Source organism: Oryctolagus cuniculus, chromosome 7 (assembly GCF_964237555.1).
Source record: "Oryctolagus cuniculus chromosome 7, mOryCun1.1, whole genome shotgun sequence".
Lineage (NCBI taxonomy): Eukaryota > Metazoa > Chordata > Mammalia > Lagomorpha > Leporidae > Oryctolagus > Oryctolagus cuniculus.
In genome coordinates, this window is record NC_091438.1 from 153,946,554 (window position 1) to 153,965,979 (window position 19,426).

Consider the following 19,426-nt stretch of genomic DNA (forward strand, 5'->3'; position numbering starts at 1 on the left):
ACAGATACGATGAATCTTGCTTTAAAAAGAAACTCCTGAGGAAAGAAAAGGATGAGAAAACTCTACCAAGGCCACTTGCACCAGAAACTGCAATCGCCTCTCACTGCCATGACGGCCACTCACCAGCCAGGCTGACCATCCCGAGAACCAAGATGAACCAGTGACACGGCTGCACACCTCAGTACTTCACTCAAATCGCAGCTCACAGCAAGCTTTTGAAGAGCCTCCCAGGCAAGTTCAGAAAGCAATCAACTGCAGTCCATCATTACTGACTGAGGAGTGACCAGCGAGAAGCTAGCAAACTCAATCTCTAATGAATCCCAGTGTCTTGGCCGTGAACTCTCACTCACAGTTCTCAAGACATTTGGAAATGGAATTACAGGTTCTCCTCCCGCCCCCATCACCTTTTTAAAATCAGGGTAGCACCACGTTTCACTCTGACGTTAATTTCCCCACTACATCCCCCTCAAGGTAAAAAAGATATTTGGCAATCAATCCATGCAGCAGCCTGCGATGCACAAAGCAGCCCAAGTTTTAAACCCTCCCCGATCACCCTATTAAAATGCCAAATCCTAAGCAACAGATAAAAACCATACCGCTCTGAGAGATAGTATTCAATTATTCTTCAACTTCCTGTAATAATTAATGAATCACAATACATACAGCACTGGGTATAATTCCAAACACCCAACTATGACTGAGTCAGCAAGCCACTCCTTGCCTATGGCAGACACACAAGCAGCGTTTTTAGCTACGTGGGTGGCGGGGTTTCTCATGGCTTCTGCCTTTCAAAGCATTCACTCTCATTCTAAAATGGTATGCTATACACAAAACCATCCATTTTATTCCAGAATACATCATCTTAATGAGAATAAAAAGCTTCTGTATGCACATACTGCCAATACATTTAAAAAGGTTCAAATTTTAACAAGTAGAAGACAAATTCATCAGACAAGAGATCATAAATTACTTTGGCCGAAAAAAATCTTTAAAAAAAAAAATCTGGCTCAACATTCTGCTTGCAGGTTTCTACACATACTGTATATGTGGTGAGTGTGTGTGTGTGTGTGTGTGTGTGTGTGTTATGTGTGTATAGAAAGAGCATTTTTTAAGGGAATGGAGTACGGTCTAGCCCACCTTCCACAGTTACGTAGGGACTACAATGTTCTTTGCTAGCAAAACAAGAAGTGCAAGGTCTGCATTTCCACCGACTCGATGCAAAGCCCCAAGAGCTTCCTGCAAAGTGAAGCCGGCACGGAGAATCCGGTCAATATCAGCAGCAGGAAAGCCTAGTGGTGGGAGAATGCAGGGACCTGACGAGTGGCTGGGAGGTGCTTCAACTTCAAGAGATGGTCGTGCAGCGTCACGACAGACGTCTTCTCTGGTCGCAGGCCTGTCTGGTGCTGGGTTCTGTGTGCCCTGACCCAAGTCTTTAACCAGCAAAGACTTAGTCTGCTCACAAGTCTGACTGAGAGCATCCCCCTCACCTGTTAAAAGTCTGGGTGAAATTTCCACACCTAAGATGCGGTGTGATTGATTAGATGTTTCAGCTGAGGTTACAGTGACAGAACGGCTCTCGTGCACCGAGCCCCTGGATCTGGGGGCACCGTGATCAGTTGACAGGCCACCGCCTGGACCCTGGAAGGTAGCATTTTCTCCATCTTCTATTCTGGTGTCAGGTGAAGCGTCTGTTAATTTTTCTGTCTTCACGCATACAGGTATGGCATGCGACACCTGTGGCCGCTCCTCATCCTGGGTACGACGCTCACTTTCGGTCCATCTTTCAGAAGGGTTAACACGCGTCTGCCCCCAAGCTGTTCCTTCTGATTGACACGTAACTTCTTCATACGCAGCTTCTGAAGCTGGTTTACTACTAATGACCAAAAGTTCATGAAGCTCTTTCAAGGCTGTGGTTATAGACGAACAAGATTCTTCTGCGGACTCTGCAGGGGGCTGACTGCTGCCGCAGACACTCGAGGAGGAGGCCCGGCCGCCGTATGCTCTGTCTGTCCCAGGCATCTCCACACTACCTTCTGGGGGCTGCAGATCCTGAATGGGGATGGAACCATTCAGGATCTCAGACGAAGGGCTGCACGTTGGTGGCTCTACTTCCATCAGGGGATTCCCTAAAGTGAGACCAGACGCGCTGCCGTTCCCGACACTGGAACTCAGCACAGCAACCAGCGACTGTTCGGCTGCATCCACTTCCATAAGCGTTTCTGAGTCCGGGCGGCCACAGCGTCCTGAAGGGAGAGCACCCTTCCCTGGATCTGGAAGACCCGCGTCCTGCTGCAGACGACCGCCTCTCATCGTGGCTTCCCGGTCAGCAACTTCGTGTTTCTGCTGCCTTTCCCCGGGAAGTTCAAGGTCCCCTGTGTCACTCGGAGCGTCCCGAGGGCCCGCCTCATGCCGCGCGTTCTCTGGTTCTTGGTGCTGCTGGAGGTCGTTCACTTGACTCGGGTTCTGATTTTCTGGATGCCAACCCTCTTCACCTGCAAACATTTGTGGTTCATGCATCCTGGTAGTCGTGATGGATAAATTCACTTCCTGTCGCGTGTGGAGATGAAATCGGAGGCCCTGGGTGCGTCTTTCGGCAGATGCCTCCAGGCTATCGGCAACACCTGCTGCTTCAGATGAATGCCGCAAAGGCATAGCTGAGCTCGGGGCTGCGGCAGCAGCACAGGGAGAATGGCCCTGGAGAGGAAGGCGGTCTGTCTGCTTAGAGTTTATCTGGAATCCGTCTGAAGCCTCCAAGGCCGTCACAGCTTCAGGTTCAGTGCTATCTGGGTTATCGGGCTTGACAGGGCAGACTGAAGCAGATACAGAGCGAGCAAGACTCGTGGGGTTCCCAGCCTCAGGACTCTGTCCTGAAGAATGGGCTGGATGGTCAGATCCATCTAAGGGTGGTGAGGACGACATTCCCAGTGAGGTAGATTCTTTACCACTTTTCTCTATACAGAACAAAAGGGAAAGGGAGATCAATCAGCACATAAAAAGGGCCACTGCATTTCCAGGGGATACAAGTCTAAACAGGACAGAATAAATGAAATCAGGCCCTTAATCTCAGGATCCTCTCACAGAGACAATTAAAAATGTGAAAGAATTCTTTCCCACGTGGCAGATGTTTAAGAGGTACATGGCTGGGCTAGTGCGCGGGACTGCAGAACACCCGCGGCTCTTTACTCTGAACTCATCGATAGTTTCTCCTCGAGTGCTTTGTCCACCACTTGCCCTAAAATAATGTGGGATGTTTGTTAAGTGTGCATCCTGGGGGGTAAATCTACTTTTCATTTGCAATAAGCTCCTGTGCGATCGAGAATCTTTGAGTAGGATGCTTCCCACATCAATGCACTTTTCATGTTTCAAATGAGAACACTCAAATTAAGAGAGGTCTAAAACTTGGAATTTGAGAATTTACATGATGCTCAGGGGCTTCCAGAAGACAAAGAAGCAAACACGATTCTACCTCTGATTAGAGAGTCAACCAGTGAATGCGATGTCTCTGTGCCTCTGCCTCCAAATAAATAAAGTAAATAAAGGACTATCAGTTACCACATGAATAGAGTCCAACTATGTTAAGAACAGTTATGTTCTTCAAGGGGACCTGGTGGAGTAGTGGACAGACAGTTCATAACAGTTGTTCAACAGGCAGTGACTATCTAAGTTAACTGCACTTAAGGAACACTCAGATAAGGTGACAGGCCTAGCCATCAGCTCATGCGGGGCCAGCATTGAGGCGCAGTGGGGTAAGCCACCACTTGCAGCACAGGCATTCCATATGGGCGCCAGTTCAAGTCCTGGTGCTCCGCTTCTGATCGACCTCCTTGCTCACGTGCCTAGGAAAGCAGGGAGGGTGGCCCAAGTGCTTGGGTCCGTGCACCCGTGTGGGAGACCCCTCAGAAGCTCCTGGCTTTGGCCTGGCCCAACCTCAGCCATTACAGTCATTCGGGGAATGAACCTGTGGATGGAAGACATCTCTCTCTGTAATTCTTATATATATATAAATCTTAACAACAACAACAAAAAAAATCAGCTCATTGTGAACAGCTAACCGTATCTTTAAACATCAGTTCCAATTTTCTTTTTCCCATTCATCCAGTTAAAATAAGCTTCAATGCATTTGTTGTAAGACTGAACTCAAAGCCAGGGTGGGAGTTTTGACACAGAAGTTGCTGCTTGGGGTGCCCGTGTCCCATATGGGAGTGCCTGGCTCGAGTCCCAGTCACTCTGCTTACAATCCAGCTGTCTGCTAGTGCTCCCTGGGCAGCAGCGGCTGATGGCTGAGGTACTTGGGTCCCTGCAACCCATGTGGGAGAGCCAGAGGGAGTTCTGAACTCCTTGCTTTGGCCTAGTACAAGCCTGGTGGTTGCAGGGATCTTGGGAGTAAACCAGCAGAAGGAAGACCTATTGTCTCTCTGCCTTTCAAATAAAATGAAAATAAAAAAATTTTAAAAGTCCAAAGGCTGGTAACAAAGATGACTTCACAAGACAATCTTTTTGGGCAGGTGCAACTCAACCTTTGGAATGAACATTAGCAGTAAGCAGGAAAACAACATTTGCCTCAGTCTGAACCATCTCCACTAGAATCTAGAAACACAGGTATTACCAGTCTCTAAGGCTGACTCTGGAAGAGGTTCGATTTTGAACTAACGCAAACAGAAAAAACTGCACTGTAGTGACATACCCATGCTGGTAACACAGAGGAGGATGAGAAAGGCCTCTGGCACTGCTATGCACTGATAAACAACCAGGGAAGGTCAAGGTGAACAGGGCTCAATGGGTTTGTACTCATTAGAAAAGCAGCACAGGCCTCCGGTAGTGGACACGGTCAGATTCACTGTCCTAAGAGCTACGTGGAGGGGGGACTGGGTCAGTACTACCTGACAGCAGAAGAGGATGAGAATGGGTATCAAGAACAATCAAACTAGGCCTATTTTAACCCATCCTTACCAGGAGAGAGAAAGAAGAAATTAAATGCTATGTATCTGATTACAACCAGCCTGCAACCCCCTGTAAAACCTAGGGCTGCCAGTTTAGCAGCTAACATTTCCTCCTGATCTGTCAGCTGACAGCCTCAGGATGCCATGTGTCATATTTACACCGCAGGGAAATGGAAATGAAGAGCCTCCCATGGAGAATCTGTCAAGCCAGGGACACAGGGAGAAAGCAAAGACTCAGCTCCTGTTGCAAGAATAAAGTGCAAGTCTTGCCTATGTTACAGGCTCTGTGATCCTGGTCAAGTTGAAGTTTCCATTTCTTTCTCAACACAATGAAAATTTCTTCTTCCCCCTACCCCTCAAAACTCCAGGTGGTCACACACAACAATGTGAAAAAAAGAGCTCTTAGTTTTTCAGAGGAAAGGAATTCCTAAAATGCATTACAAAAAAAGTTACTTCCAACAACAAAGGGCTGTGATAGAACAGATACGGCAGAGTTAATGGAGGCTGTCTTTGCTGAAATTCCCTGCCCCGTTCTTATAATTCATACAGTTTTAAACAGGAATCTACTCTTAGGTAAGCATGTATGCCAACATACAAATGCACGCGCAGGCTGGTTGTAACCAGATCACACGAGGTGGAATGCATGACAGAAGCCAACTTCCAAGACTGCTGCAGTACAGACAAGTTCAGACTGCGGATGACACTGGACGAAGGCTGAACGTGGCGTCTATAAATACCTGGTCTGGGGCCCACTCCAGCTGCAGCACACACACACTACATGCATCATGGCTTCTGACGCTCTGTTTGAATTAGGAAACAGACAAGCAAACTTGGGTTAACAACGCAAACCACACAGCATGCAGGGTTATAGTTTCCATTCCTTTGCCATTTTAAAATCGGGAACTCATGGAGTCAGTTGGGGGAATGCTCCTCTGGTCTGGACATCGGAAAGATCTGCTGGTTGCTTCAGTACTCCCACAATACATAGGCTATGTCAACTGCAACACATTTTTAACAGAACTTGGAAAGAAATGAATTTTACCCATTTACTCAGAGAATTCAAGGGCAAACGCGCACAACAGGTGAAAAAAGTAGACCCATCGAATGGAATTAGCTATGAAACCCTGTTAGGGAGTAAAAGTGAGAACACGTGGAATGGTCACTTTCCAAATTTCTCTCAGTTGAGATTCATTTTTAGAATCAAACAAACCGAACCTCCTTCAATTCTATCCTGACTTATCTTCTTTGCCTTCTTATCAATTTTCAAAGTCTGTCAGATGTAGCACCTAATTTCTCAACTGCGAGAAAAGATGAAGATATTTTGAGTAAAATATCTGCCACAGAAGTGATTCTTAGCAACACCTTCACCTACTGTGTCCAGAGTCTGACTGCCAACGATGCCGGGAAGCAGCACTTCCAAGAAACAGCACGTGATCCGCAGCTGCTTTCCGGGACTCGGCATGCCGTCCCTGTCGGCAGGGGGTGTTCCGGGGAAGCCGCCCCTTTTCATCCTCGGGCACTGGAACACCCTCGTCACTGAGCCTGGAAGCCTCTGGGGTATCTTTTTCAACTTCCTGTGCTTTTGATTAGAATACGGTAGTCGCCCAAAGAGGGTAACGGTTACTGGTACTAGAAATCATTGCTGGCGGCACTGTTTCTTGGGAATAACAATGCCAAGACTGTGGAAGTTAAATTTAAAAAGAAATAGAAGGGCAGAAATTTCACAAAATGGCGACATATCCTCATAGTAATACACAGTACACACAAGAAGACCAGTTACCGCCAAAAGCAACACAGGATGAGTGTGCAGGCCTAACTCACTTAAGCTAACTTGCTGCAGAGATTAACACGATTAAGTTAGCTTCTTCCTGTCTGGTTGCTCAGAATCTTTCCCTTCCCACAAAACACTGGTCACAACCAACGCTGTGCCTTCTATGTTAACACCGAGCCAAAAGCTGATGGGAACAGACCCTGAACAAGGCCAGCCGGGAAACCTCCATCTGCTCCACACACCCGTCCTGACGGGCGCAGGGCTGGACGTCTGGATGCTGTCCAGGAAGTGTGGCAGACCTGGCTGCTTGCTTTTAAAGTTCTTACCCTCTTGTCTTTAGGAGAAGGTTACTCCCTCGACTGTTAACTCTGATACATGTCACTGTACTAGAAAAGCAATATGTGGTATCTGTCACATGGATGAGTGATTCCAGCTCAAGACTTTAAATAACCCAAACTTGAAAGTTAACACATCCCAGATTCACTGTTCTTTGACAGATGGAGAATTCAGTAAAACTGTGTTGCCCCACTTTATCCAGAATACTCGGCTCCATCTTTAACTTAAACAGGCCGGCCAAAACAATCGACATTGGGAAAAAGTATTAGGTAGCTTCACTTCATAGTTAATATGTTGTTTCAGCACACTCTCAATGACAGCATGAACAGTGCACTCCGGTTAACAGTCACGCATGCTTCCTGCCGTTGGTTCTCATGGCTTTGAGTGGCAGCACCTTCACCACATATCTATAAAGTGAGAGCTGCTTACTGACAGTGACAGTGCTGTCCCTCAAAAAAAAAAAAAAAAAAAATGGGCCTAGAAGAAGGAAAGATTTTTAGGAAAATAATTCTGAACACAAAGGTGTGTGCCTGCGGCTACAATTCCTTCATGAAGCCCACCGAAATGTGTCTAAGCGAGGTAACTCCCAGTGTATCCTGCACACAGCAACAGACGTTTCTGGATCTGCTGAAACACCGCATCTTCTCTGCTGTAGTAAGAGATGGGCGGAGGCAGCAAGAAGACAAACGTTAACAGTCTACCGCTGGCTGCTGAAACCGGTCACAGCCGCACCGGTCCCTACCTCTGGAGCACTTCCCCGGCTCCCCAGCAAAACCAGTTCCATTCACGGGCTCAAGTCGACCCAAATACCTGCATCCTCTGCTGATTTCTGAATGGCTTCCGCTAACTCTTGGTCTGCAATCTCCTCCGGCCGCACAGCCCCGTACGCCAGCCGAGCACACTCCGGCAGCTCCCCCTCCGGCAGGAAGGTGGTTTGTGAACCTGTGGTGCCAATCACGAGCACGTTCTTCTTGAGGTCGATGGAGCACTGGGAGGGAAGAAACCGAACATGACAACAGCAGCTAAAACACCAGGCAGAAAATCTACGCTCTCAGCCGAGACTCCATTCAGACAACACCACGGACAGGGACGTTTTCAAGAAAATGCCTTTATAGAGTATTTAAACGTTAACTCGTGTGATATTGTGTTAATTTAGATGGCTTTTTTAAATGTTTGACATTTACAGCAGAATAATTTTATAGGATATAATTTGCATTTATTTTTATTTAGAACGACATCTGTTCATTTCTGATAAATGGAAAGGTACTAGGCACAACTGGCAGCCCCAACTTTCAGGAACATGCAAATCACTTTCCTGCTGCGCTCGACCACACTAGTCACACAGTCCGATTTTCTTGCTGTATTTACTTATTATATAAAGTACAGATACATTTAAGCTCTATGCTAATGGTCTCAAAAGTGGTAGATGTGCAATGAAATCTCTACAAAAGTATTCTTTATTTCATGCTCTTGGTATCTTTCAATTCTATGTTTCTTTGGTATGTTTTAAACTACTTAATATATGACAGTTATAGGCATGTATGATTTATGTCTATAAGGTTGGAGTCTACAGGTCTATACCGGGGTGGGGAAACTGTTTCTGCTGCTTGGATTTTTATAACATTTGCAGGCCATAAAAATTATCAACATAAAACTGGTCTGCTACAGATTAACTGAATTTGGAGGCCATCCTGCAGCTGCCGTGGCAGGGCCAGATCAAATGATTCTGTGGGCCTTATATGGCCTGCAGGCCAGACATTCCCCCCCCCGCCCCATACAATGATTAAATATAAGAAAATAGCTTCTACTTACAGATACATCTACTCATCCCCTCTATTTAGAATGCAATCTTAGGAAAACAATGTAATTATTTTATAGAATGCATTATTTTAAGAGCTTTATAATAGTGAAAAAAATATTAACTGGATATAAAACTCTGCTGTGAGAAATCTTTAGTACCCAGAGAACACTATATCTTAAATTATTAGGATTCAGAGTAGTTTTATAAATATTACCACAAATTAATATACTTGTAAATTTTCCTCCCTGTACTAAATAAACATTTTCATTCTCAACGCTGTATGTACACTTGCCTTAACTTTGGGGTCCTTCCCAAGTACTATCTGATTAGCATCCAAAATTAGTGAAGATTCACAAAACTTGCACTTGCAGTAAAACATCAAAACACTAGAATCTTAAAATTTACACAAGGGGTCAAACTGTCCACTGCAATCTTAAAACAAACAGTAGAATTTTAACAGATTCACAGAGAGATTTGACAAAGACAGATTCTATTTTTTTTGGCTATGCCACGTCAACCTTTATATGACTTCCAATTTTGAGAACTCATGCTCCTTGGTTTTCCTGTACTTGGGACCAACAGATACCAGATAATCACACAACATACAAAAAGCTGATGCAAAACTAGCGTGAAGCTGCTGACTACCTGGTGCCGTTTCAGCATGTCCAGTCCCAGAAGCATGTCCATGGGCTGCTCCTCAAGGATGGAGAAGGAACACGCCAGGAAATCTCCTTCAATCTGAACCTGAGCTGAAGCACAGAGAGGGAAGAGGTTATTCACCCTTGCTTCACAGCCTCAGGCACGCTCTGGAATGAACCTGTCACTCTGGGCCGCGGCTTCCTCCAGTCGAAGCCAAGGCAAATAAGGCAGACAGGTAAGACAAGTACGAAAATCTGGTAAAACCAATGAGCAGTTTAAGAACCAATGACGGTGCTGACTCATAAAGGGGATCCAGTAGAACCACGGGTTTGACAGGTGATGCCATTAGGACTCAAGCTCAGGTGGAGAGGAAGACGAGCATTAAAGATTAAAAAATAATGGGGCGGGTGTTATGGTGTAGCAGGTGAAGCCCCTACCCGCAGCGCCAGCGTCCATACGGACCCTGGTTCAAGTCCCAGCATCTCCACTTCTGACCTAGCTCTCTGCTACGGCTTGGGAAAGCAGCAGAGAATTGCTCAAGTGCTTGGGCCCCTGCACCCACTTGGGAGACCAGGAAGCTCCTGGCTCTGGCCTGAACCAGCTTCAGCCATTGTGGCCATTTGGGAAATGATCCTGTAGATGGAAGATTTGTGTCTGTCTCTTTCTCTCTGTAACTCTGCCTTTCAAAGAAATAAAATACCTCAGTTCGATGTATCTTTTTTTTTTTTTTTTTTTTTTTTTTTTTTTTTTAAAGATCTACTTATTTGTAAGGCACAGAGACAGAGAGAGTGAGACAGAGATCTTCCATGCTCTGGTCACTCCCCAAAAGGCCCCAAGTGTCCAGGGCTGGGCCAGGCTGAAGCCTGGAGCCTGGAACTCCATCCAGGTCTCCCACCTGGGTGGCAGGGCCCAAGCACTTCAGCCATCTTCTGCTGCCTACCTAAGCACACTAGTAGGGAGCTAGATGGGAAGCAGTCTATCCCAATGTACCACAATGCCTGCCCTGTATCCAGCTTTTTCCTGTTTTTTGTTTGTTTGTTTAAGATTTATTTTACTTATTTGAAAGGCAGAGTTAGAGAGAGGGAGAGAGATCTTCCACCCGCTGGATCACTTCCCAAATGGCCACAATGGCCAGAGTTGGACCAGACTGAAGCCAAGAGTCAGGAGCTTCTTCTGGGTCTCCCACGTGGGTACAGGGGCCTAAGTACTTGGGCCATCTTCTACTGCTTTCCCAGACACATTAGCATGGAGCTGGATCAGAAGTGGAACAACAGGACTCGAATTGGTACCCACATGGATACTGGTATCGTAGGCAGCGGCTTTACCCCTAATACCACGCCAGTGCCTGTACCCAGCTCGTGACGCGAGCTTCTTACTGATTCATATTCTGGTAGGCAGAGGTGATAGCGCGAGTGGTGGGGTCCCTGTCCCACATGGGAGACCTGGATTGAGTTCCCGACTTCTGGCTCAGCCCCCAAATTGGGGATGCTGTGGACATACAGAGAATGAACCAGTAGATGGTACCTCTCTCTCTCAAATTTTTAAAAAGACGAGAAGCAGATGTCTGATGCGGTGATTAAGAGGCTTCCTGGAACACCTCCTGTACTGGACTGCCTGAGTACCAGCCCCAGCTCTTCTCCCAGTTGCTGCTACTTGCTAACGTACACCCTGGTGGGCAACAGGGGACAGCTCAGAGGCTGGGTCCTCTGCTACCTATGTGGGAGACCCAGATGGAATCCTTGGCCACTGCCTTCAGCTTGGCCCAGGCCAAGTATTGTGGGCATTTGGGGGTGAGCCAGCAGATGGGATCTCTATGTTTCTACTTTTCAAATAAAATAAATAACTATATCTTTAAAGAGATCAATTTGCTTGATGTTAACATCTCCTTCCTATACACGTCTAAAGGTTTTCTAAAAGGGAACTAAAATTTGTACACTTTGAATCTTTTAAATTAACTTCCAGGGGCCTGCACTGTGGCGCAGAGGGTTAACGCCCTGGCCTGAAGCGCTGGCATCCCATATGGGTGCTGGTTTGAGACCCGGTTGCTCCACTTCTGATCCAGCTCCCTGCTGATGGCCTGGGAAAGCGGTGGAAGATGGCTCAATTCCTTGGGCCCTTACACCCACATGGGAGACCCAGAAGAAGCTCCTGGCTCCTGGCTTCAGATCAGTGCAGCTATGGCCATTGCGGCCAATTGGGGAGTGAACCAGCAGACGAAAGATCTCTCTCTCTGTAACTCTTTCAAATAAATAAATAAATCTTAAAAAAAAAAAAAAAAAAAAAAAAAAAAGAGAGACTCCAAAACAACGAAGTAGCAGGTTTGGAACCAGCACCAGTCCAGGCTTGGAAGATGTGTCCTGACAGCATGACATGTATATGATACCCACTGTATTAGAATCTATTTAAAGGAAATTTATGTAGCCAGAAGGAAGTGTTTGACTAGCACATAACAAACCAAGTGATATTGCAAAAAGGAAGACAGTTATTAATTCTAACAAAAAAAATACTAGACAGAAAAGCAATTGTGTTCAAGTAGATGACTCAGCACTCAAAGGTATTCACATAGCTCCACCAGCTGTACAATCTTTCCATTTCGAGTGGAGGTAAGTACCAAAATAAATCAGCTAAAATAACTGCAAGGGATTATGTCTGAGGAGCTGGAACTGGGAAGTCTGTCGAAAACTAGTTACTTTGCAACCAGCAGAAACATGTAAATCCTATGTTGACAGAATGTGGGATTTAAAGTTTCTAGGAGTTAGGTTTACTGGGATTAGATGAATCCATATAGAGGTAAAAAAAAACACTTAAAAATCCACTACCCTACTCACCCAGATGTACCCTTCCAATAATCTTCTGGGTGCCCACTCCTTTGGCAATCCCAGCCCACCGACGGTCCACCAATCTCATTATGTTACACCTTTCCGCACAAGCTTGGCTCATAATAGTCATCTGGGCACCTGGAGAGGGACAGAAACATCAGATAATTTAAAGAATCCACATTTGTGGCAAGATTCAAAGTACAGCATAAACTAAGGGGGCATCTGGCACTGCACCGCAGATCCAGCTCCCTGCTAACACACCCCCTGGGAGGCAGCAGATAATGGCGCTGGTACTTGGGTCCCTGCCACAACCACATGCAAGACCTGCATGGAGTTCCAGACCCCTGGCTTTGGCCTGACCCAGCCCCAGGTGTTGTAGGCAATTGGGGAGTGAGCTAGTGGATGGAAGATCTCTCTGCCTTCCAAATAAACAAAAAATAAATTAATTTTTAAGAAATACAACATAAAGAACAAGGCAGAAAGCAAGCACACCTTAAGGTTTTTCTCTGTGACATCATTCCTATCTAATAGATGTCCTGCCCACCTTATTTGAACTTTCACTTCAACACATTAGCATCTGAAACACAGTTCCCATACTGTGAGGGAAAGAATATTACTTTGCAATGTAATAATTAAAGGATATTTTAAAACTATCAAGAGAAAGAAAACTGGAAAAGGACCTCCTGAAAGTTCAGATGACGACCACTGTGTCTGCACATGGCAACATAAAGTTAGACAGTACTTAACACTCTATGCAACTTTCACTGATCTAAGCACCTTACCAAGTGATTTTTATTTCAAACTTCGGGACATTACAGCTTACCAGTTAAAAATATATATCCTGTAGTCACCCAAAAAATTAGAAGTGAACTCCCCATACTCCTCCCCAGTTAGACCCTCTTTTGAAGTATTTTCTCTGCCTGTCACATGAACTCAGCTGAAGTCGGCTGGTGCAGGAGGCAGGCCAGGCTCTAGTCTTCATCTGTAGTCCTAACTCGGCTTCTACATTCCTGTGTGCTGCGCTGTGTATCTCAAAGCCAACAGGTACAAGACTCTCCCCCAAATAACTCTCACTTTGGATTTCTGTAGCTTTGCTAACATTTTCTACTAGTCTTTATAAAACTGAGGCACAGTTCACTTTTAACTCCTTTACTCCTAGCCTCTGTCTGCTAACTCTGTCCCAAATCTGTAAATAAGTTTTACGTAATTTCGGCTACCTCTGACCTTTCTCCTCTGACCTTTGCAATCAGCCTAGCTCACTCAAGTGGACAACTTCTCTGGCTTTCAAACCACTTCACTTAAAGCAAGGAAACAGTTTTAACTCTTCAGTATACAGAATTTTCCTGATCTGCCCCTGCTGTTTTCCTAAAATATCAGCTTCTTCAAATCACTTACTTGATGTGTTCAAAAGATCTTAATGGCTTTCACTGCTTCTTTTTTACAGTATCTATATTTTAGTCACTTTTATTTTAGAAACTATGCTTTTGGTTGTTATTTGAGATGCAAAGAGAGAGGAAGAGAGGAAGGGAAGAGGCTGGAGGGAGGCAGCAAGAGCACACTCAGATCTGTTGGTCCACTCCCCAGATGCTCCAAACGGCTCCTAGCTGGGGTCAAAGCTGGAGTCAGACATTCAATCCAGGTAACCCATAATGGTGGCAGGGCCCCTACCACTTGAGCTATCACCGCTGCCTCTAGGGGTCAGCATAAGCAGGAAGCGGAAGTCAGGAGCCAGATGCTGGTAGGGAGCCAGGGCATGCCAGTGGGATCTGGGCTTCCCAGCACCTGTGCCAAATGCCCTTTCCTTTCAAGGCTCATCGCCACGTCAGACCTGCCTCCCCTGGTCTAACTGGTTCCTTCCAGCCTTACAGTCCAACTACTTGAACAGTACTTTGTCCCTCCTGTAAAGAGCTCTCGCCCCTGCTTTCAAAAGTACTTTGTCCCTCCTGTAAAGAGCTCTCGCCCCTGCTTTCACTTTCTCGGAATTCCACCTGCACTTTACAGCCCGGCTCAAGACCCACTTCCTGCCCAACCACACTTCTTCCTGTTCACACCACTCATGAGGCACCTACACTTTATAAACTGAAAGTGCTGGCTTGGCATTTGAGGAAGGACAGGCCCATGGAGGCCCAGAAATAAGGAAGCAAAAGGGAAACTGGGAAGGCTGTTTTCTCCTTGCCTTCTCTCTCTCCACCTTCCTCCAAAAGGCTGACTAGGGTTGTCACCAGGTCAGAGCCAGGCCAGAGAGGATTTCCACTGCGCCCCTGCTTCTTCTCAGCCATAGTGCAAAGTCTCACATCCTCAGCCCACGAGCAGCTCGGCTCACAGGCCCTCTCTTCTGGGGAGACATTCCTGGTCTCTTCTGGGAAGCGTCAAAAGTGGCCTTTCTGTCCACCTAACCTCATCTGACTTTTGCAGAGTGGTTAAGAGTAGATCTGGGAGCTGGCGCCGCGGCTCACTAGGCTAATCCTCCACCTTGCGGCGCCAGCACACCGGGTTCTAGTCCCGGTCGGGGCGCCGGATTCTGTCACAGTTGCCCCTCTTCCAGGCCAGCTCTCTACTGTGGCCAGGGAGTGCAGTGGAGGGTGGCCCAAGTCCTTGGGCCCTGCACCCCATGGGAGACCAGGATAAGTACCTGGCTCCTGCCATCGGATCAGCGCGGTGCGCCGGCGGCCATTGGAGGGTGAACCAACAGCAAAGGAAGACCTTTCTCTCTGTCTCTCTCTGTCCACTCTGCCTGTCCAAAAAAAAAAAAAAGAGTAGATCTGGGACAAATCCAAAATCCAGAACACACGAACTTCGTATACCTGGAACGGTAGCTGCACCTCTCTACTTACTTATCTCCTTATCTGTAAAACAGGACTAGAAGAAAACAGCTCATAGATATATTCTAAGGATAAAATAAAATCAACTATATTTAAAGCACCTAGGATGGGGCTTATTGGCAGTGTTGAGTGGTAGACGGAGGTCTAGTATATATTTGTCTTTTTCACTCACACAGGAACCCTATGAAAATCCAGTTAGTCTTACACCCAAGCACTTAACACCAGTGCTTGCACAAAATAGTCAGCAGATGACTTTTAAACTGAATTATCAGGGGCCAGGTGCTTGGACAAGCACTTAGATGCCCACTTTTCCATACTGGAGTGTGTAGTTCTGTATCTAACTCTGGCTCCTGACTCCAGCTTCCTGCTAATGTAGAGCATGGCAGGCAATGGAGATGGCTCAAGTAACTTGTGTCACCCATGCAGGGAATCTGGATTGAGTTCCTGGCTCCTGGCTTCAGCCCTAGCACAGCCCTAGTTGTTACAGGTATTTGGGGAGTTAACCAGTAGACGGGAGCCCTCTCTCAAATAAATAAATTGAAAATAAACAAATTGAACCAAAGATTTACTTTTTCCAGGAAAGTCTACATCTCAACATAAGTGATTCAAGACAGCTGAAATCTGGAATGTGCTCAAGTATTTGTTGATCAACAAATGAAGGGAAGTGTTATTGGAGCAGGGGCTTCTCTCACTCCAGGTATTCAACCTCCCTCACAGCCTTTTGTGAGACACTAAGAATTAAGATGCTAAGACCACCCAGTCGCACACTCATGCTGTATTGCCTGGTGTGGTCTAATGGGTGCCAGTTAGCACACAGATTAACTGAACTCTCAAATGGGAAACTCCTGTCTCTTTACCCAGCTGTTAAGTTCTTTAAGAACTGTGCCTTACATTGCTCTTAATTCCTAGCAAAGTGTTGGCGCATAACCCAGGCTAAAGCATGGTTTGTTTGTTTGTTTTTAAGATTTATTTATTTATTTGAAAGGCACAGTTACAGAGAACGGGAAGGAGACACACACACACACAGGGGGAGGGAGGGAGGGAGGGAGAGGGAGAGGGAGAGGGAGAGAGGGAGAGAGGGAGGGGGAGAGAGAGAGAGAGAGAGAGAGAGAAATCACCCATTCACTGGTTCACTCCCAAATGGCTGCAATGACTAGGCTGGGCCAGGAGCTTCTTCTGGGTCTCCCATGTGGGTGCAGGGGCACAAGCACTTGGGCCATCCTCTGTTGCGTTCCCAGGTGTGTTAGCAGGGAGCTGGTTAGGGAGCGGAGCAGCCAGGACTCAAGTAAGTGCCTATACAGGATGCTGGAGCTACAGGGCACTGCTTTAACTCACTGCAGCACAGCACCAGCCCCACAGCTCATTCTTACAGCTCCTTATTCTCAACTTTTTCAATCCCAGTTCTTTTATAGAAGTAATCAAGAAATTCAGGATACCAAATAAGGGAAATAGGAAGCCAAAAGGAAGCACCACAAAATATGAAACTTGTCAAGAAATGATTACAGAAATGAACCTATTGCCATCAAGAAGATTAGCAAGTGAAACACTAACTTCGAGGCTTGTCAGTTAGCAGTCCAAAGGACCACACCCATTGTAAAGCATACAAAAGTGCCTCCCCCTCCCATGTCACAGCAAGATGTTGGCGAGGAAGACCGAGACACAAAACACAGCGGTCACCTGAGTCAACGAAGGCTTTAACAGGATGTCCATTCACTTTGCAGTTAATATAAAGCATCACTACTTGGCCAAAACTTTCCGGGGCCTCTTCCATTGCTATCGTCATGTTTTCCTCGATGTTCTGTTGCCTGTAACAAACCAAAACCGCGTACACTAAAAGCGTTATTTCCGTGAAGAGAAACCCATTTCAAAGTCATAATATTAAAAACAGATTTGTAATATCTTTTGTCCCAAATACAGCAGCCAAGTCATGGAAACCGAAACTGCTGCCCTCTCTAGCGAAGAGTGATCCAGCAGCAGGTAGTGAGATACACGGCGGCAGGGGCTCTAAAGGCATGAAACCCACCCTCATGTAAGACAAGTATGGTCCCTACAAGCTCAGAAAGAGGGAAATAAACTTCTGCAGAGCAAGGCTACGACACTTTTACCCTGTAGAACGTGAGGATTTCATGAATGCCCTTGTTTTAACTGAGGATTTACTGGGAACCCGAGTTCCCTTCCCACGTCCAATCTGCCAGCAGAACACAGACGCAAGTCTTTCAGCTGCCTGTGCTGTACCTGACGCTTCACCTCTGGGACAGGGTTTGACCTCCCATCACGGCATTGCTAAGAGGCATGAGACACCTCAAACATGCTGCTGATACAAGAGCAAATGCTAGAACAGCCATCTACCAATTAAAACTGAACACACATATATCATAGCTCACTTGGCTCATCAAATCATTTCTAAAAAATTCATATATGAGAAAAGCATATGAAAAGGAGTTCAAGCTTACTCTAATATCTCATGTCTTCAGTCCCAATCTTTTTTTTAAACATCACCAAGAATTACCGAAATTAATGGAAACTAGGTCAGTGTCTGGGCCACTTACCTGAAGACTGAGACAATAAGAGACTGGGGTCAAGAGCTGGGGTAAACCACATTGTAAACCAGGGGCTATCCAACTGCAGCCCACCATCTGTCTGTGCAAACAGGTTTCTACAGCGACATCACACCCTGGCACGTCCCATGTCTGCAGCTGGTTTTATGTGGTGGCATCAGAGCTGCATGTGAGCCAAAGAGATCATATGGCCTGCAAGGCCTAAAATATTCACTACCTGATCCTTCACGGAGCAAGTCTGCTGCCCTGCTCCAAGCTGCAGTGCCCATCCTTTTTCCTAACATTACTCTGGGCTCAACTGAAGCGACGGCTGTGTCAGATGCTTTGTAATAAAACACTGAAGCTCTAAGAAGGTCAAAGGCACCCTTGTTTAGTTAGGCAGACACGCTGGCTAATGCACCTCAGTGTACATATGACCAGTGCATTCACTGGTGTGCCAGACCAAATACAACTTAACAGGCACTTGATGCAACCACATAGCTTTTATCAGACTGCCCATTACTAAACTTAGAAGAACCCCAAGGTTAACTGTGCACCCCGATCCAGCAGTCGTCTCCCACCCAGGTTAAGTCTCAGCAAACACCTCAGAGAGAACACTAGCTACTCTGGCTCTCCTGGGCTGTGTGTGTGGAGAAGCTTTTCAGCGGCACAAGGTTTTCTCCTTTACAAGAATGGACGCGTCGCCCTGCTTCCTTCCCTGGGGAGACACAGGAGCCGCACGGCCTGCTCCATTTCACTGCACTATGGTTTGCAAGGAGGCCTTCCCACCCCTCCTGCCTCCTGGGTCGCAGGAAACCACTCCTGCAACTTCTAGCTGCAATATGATCTAGTTTAGAGAACACAAGTATCTTCCTGCTTTTCTCAATAGATTTAACAAGTGAGGAGTTTTTAAAAGACATTTTACCAACATCTGATACAACATGTGTTAATGGCTTGGTGTTGTCACACAATTCAAAAATTTAGAATACACTTCTGATTTCAAGATCAGAGAAATTAAGAAAATTTTAAAAGGCATTATTTGACTTCCCAATTGACAATGTAATATACCGACCGAGTTAGGTTTCATTTGGGTAACCAGGAATCATGGCACAGCCGCTAAAAGGCTACTCAGCCTAACAGGATCACACTCTTCTTAGTTACACTAAGATCTTCATGATTCCCAACACAAACTGACTGGGGATGGTGGGGGTGGCACTATCCTCCTACTAAAAGGCACTGGAGAACAATGTCTTGCTTGTGACTAGGACGGATCAGCGTTAAGGTACTTCCTTAGGCTCCATGCCTGAAGATTCTGATTAATCAGAACTGGGAAAAGAGCCCAAGCAACCACAGTTGTAAAAGCTTCTCGTGTGAGTTTAAAGCAGCCTCGAGTGAGAACCACTGCATTACAGAAACAGGAGCTGAAACGTGTCTAGCAAACCAGCTTATCCAGAGGCTGGTGTGAGAACTGCAGAAGGAAAACACACTTAGGACCAGCAGGCTCATTTGCACAGACATGTCCCTCTCTCATCCAGTCGTGTCCAGTCCCTGGATTTGGTCAGCACACACACAGCATGTCCTCCCAGCTAGGCTATGGGGCCAGTGTGGTGGCCTCACTAGACGGGGCTTCTGCTCTGTCCTGGGAGCGTCTACCTGGAGCTGCTTTAGTGAGGGAGTTCAGGAGAACAGAACGGATCAAGTTGGGCATCTGTGACTTTTGCAGTACTGAGTCAGACTGTGAGGACAGAATAACCGGAGACA

At 46.3% G+C, this 19,426-nt stretch overlaps 2 protein-coding genes across 2 annotated transcripts in view; both read right to left on the reverse strand.

The window, feature by feature from the left end:
* Positions 1–819: 819 nt before the first annotated feature.
* Positions 820–2,943, reverse strand: RSC1A1 (regulator of solute carriers 1). Its single transcript, NM_001082774.1, is given in 1 exon segment — positions 820–2,943. A coding segment is annotated over 1 exon segment (1,773 nt). The 5' UTR covers positions 2,920–2,943; the 3' UTR covers positions 820–1,146.
* DDI2 (DNA damage inducible 1 homolog 2) overlaps positions 820–19,426 on the reverse strand; it is a 38,134-nt gene continuing 19,527 nt past the window's right edge. The window contains exons 5-10 of the mRNA XM_070079255.1: positions 16,806–16,933; positions 12,316–12,444; positions 9,494–9,597; positions 7,858–8,035; positions 5,678–5,740; positions 820–2,951 (exon numbers count right to left, since the gene is read on the reverse strand). Coding sequence (XP_069935356.1) covers positions 5,724–5,740; positions 7,858–8,035; positions 9,494–9,597; positions 12,316–12,444; positions 16,806–16,933 — 556 coding nt within the window. The 3' untranslated portion in view covers positions 820–2,951; positions 5,678–5,723. The remainder of the gene's footprint in view (positions 2,952–5,677; positions 5,741–7,857; positions 8,036–9,493; positions 9,598–12,315; positions 12,445–16,805; positions 16,934–19,426) is intronic.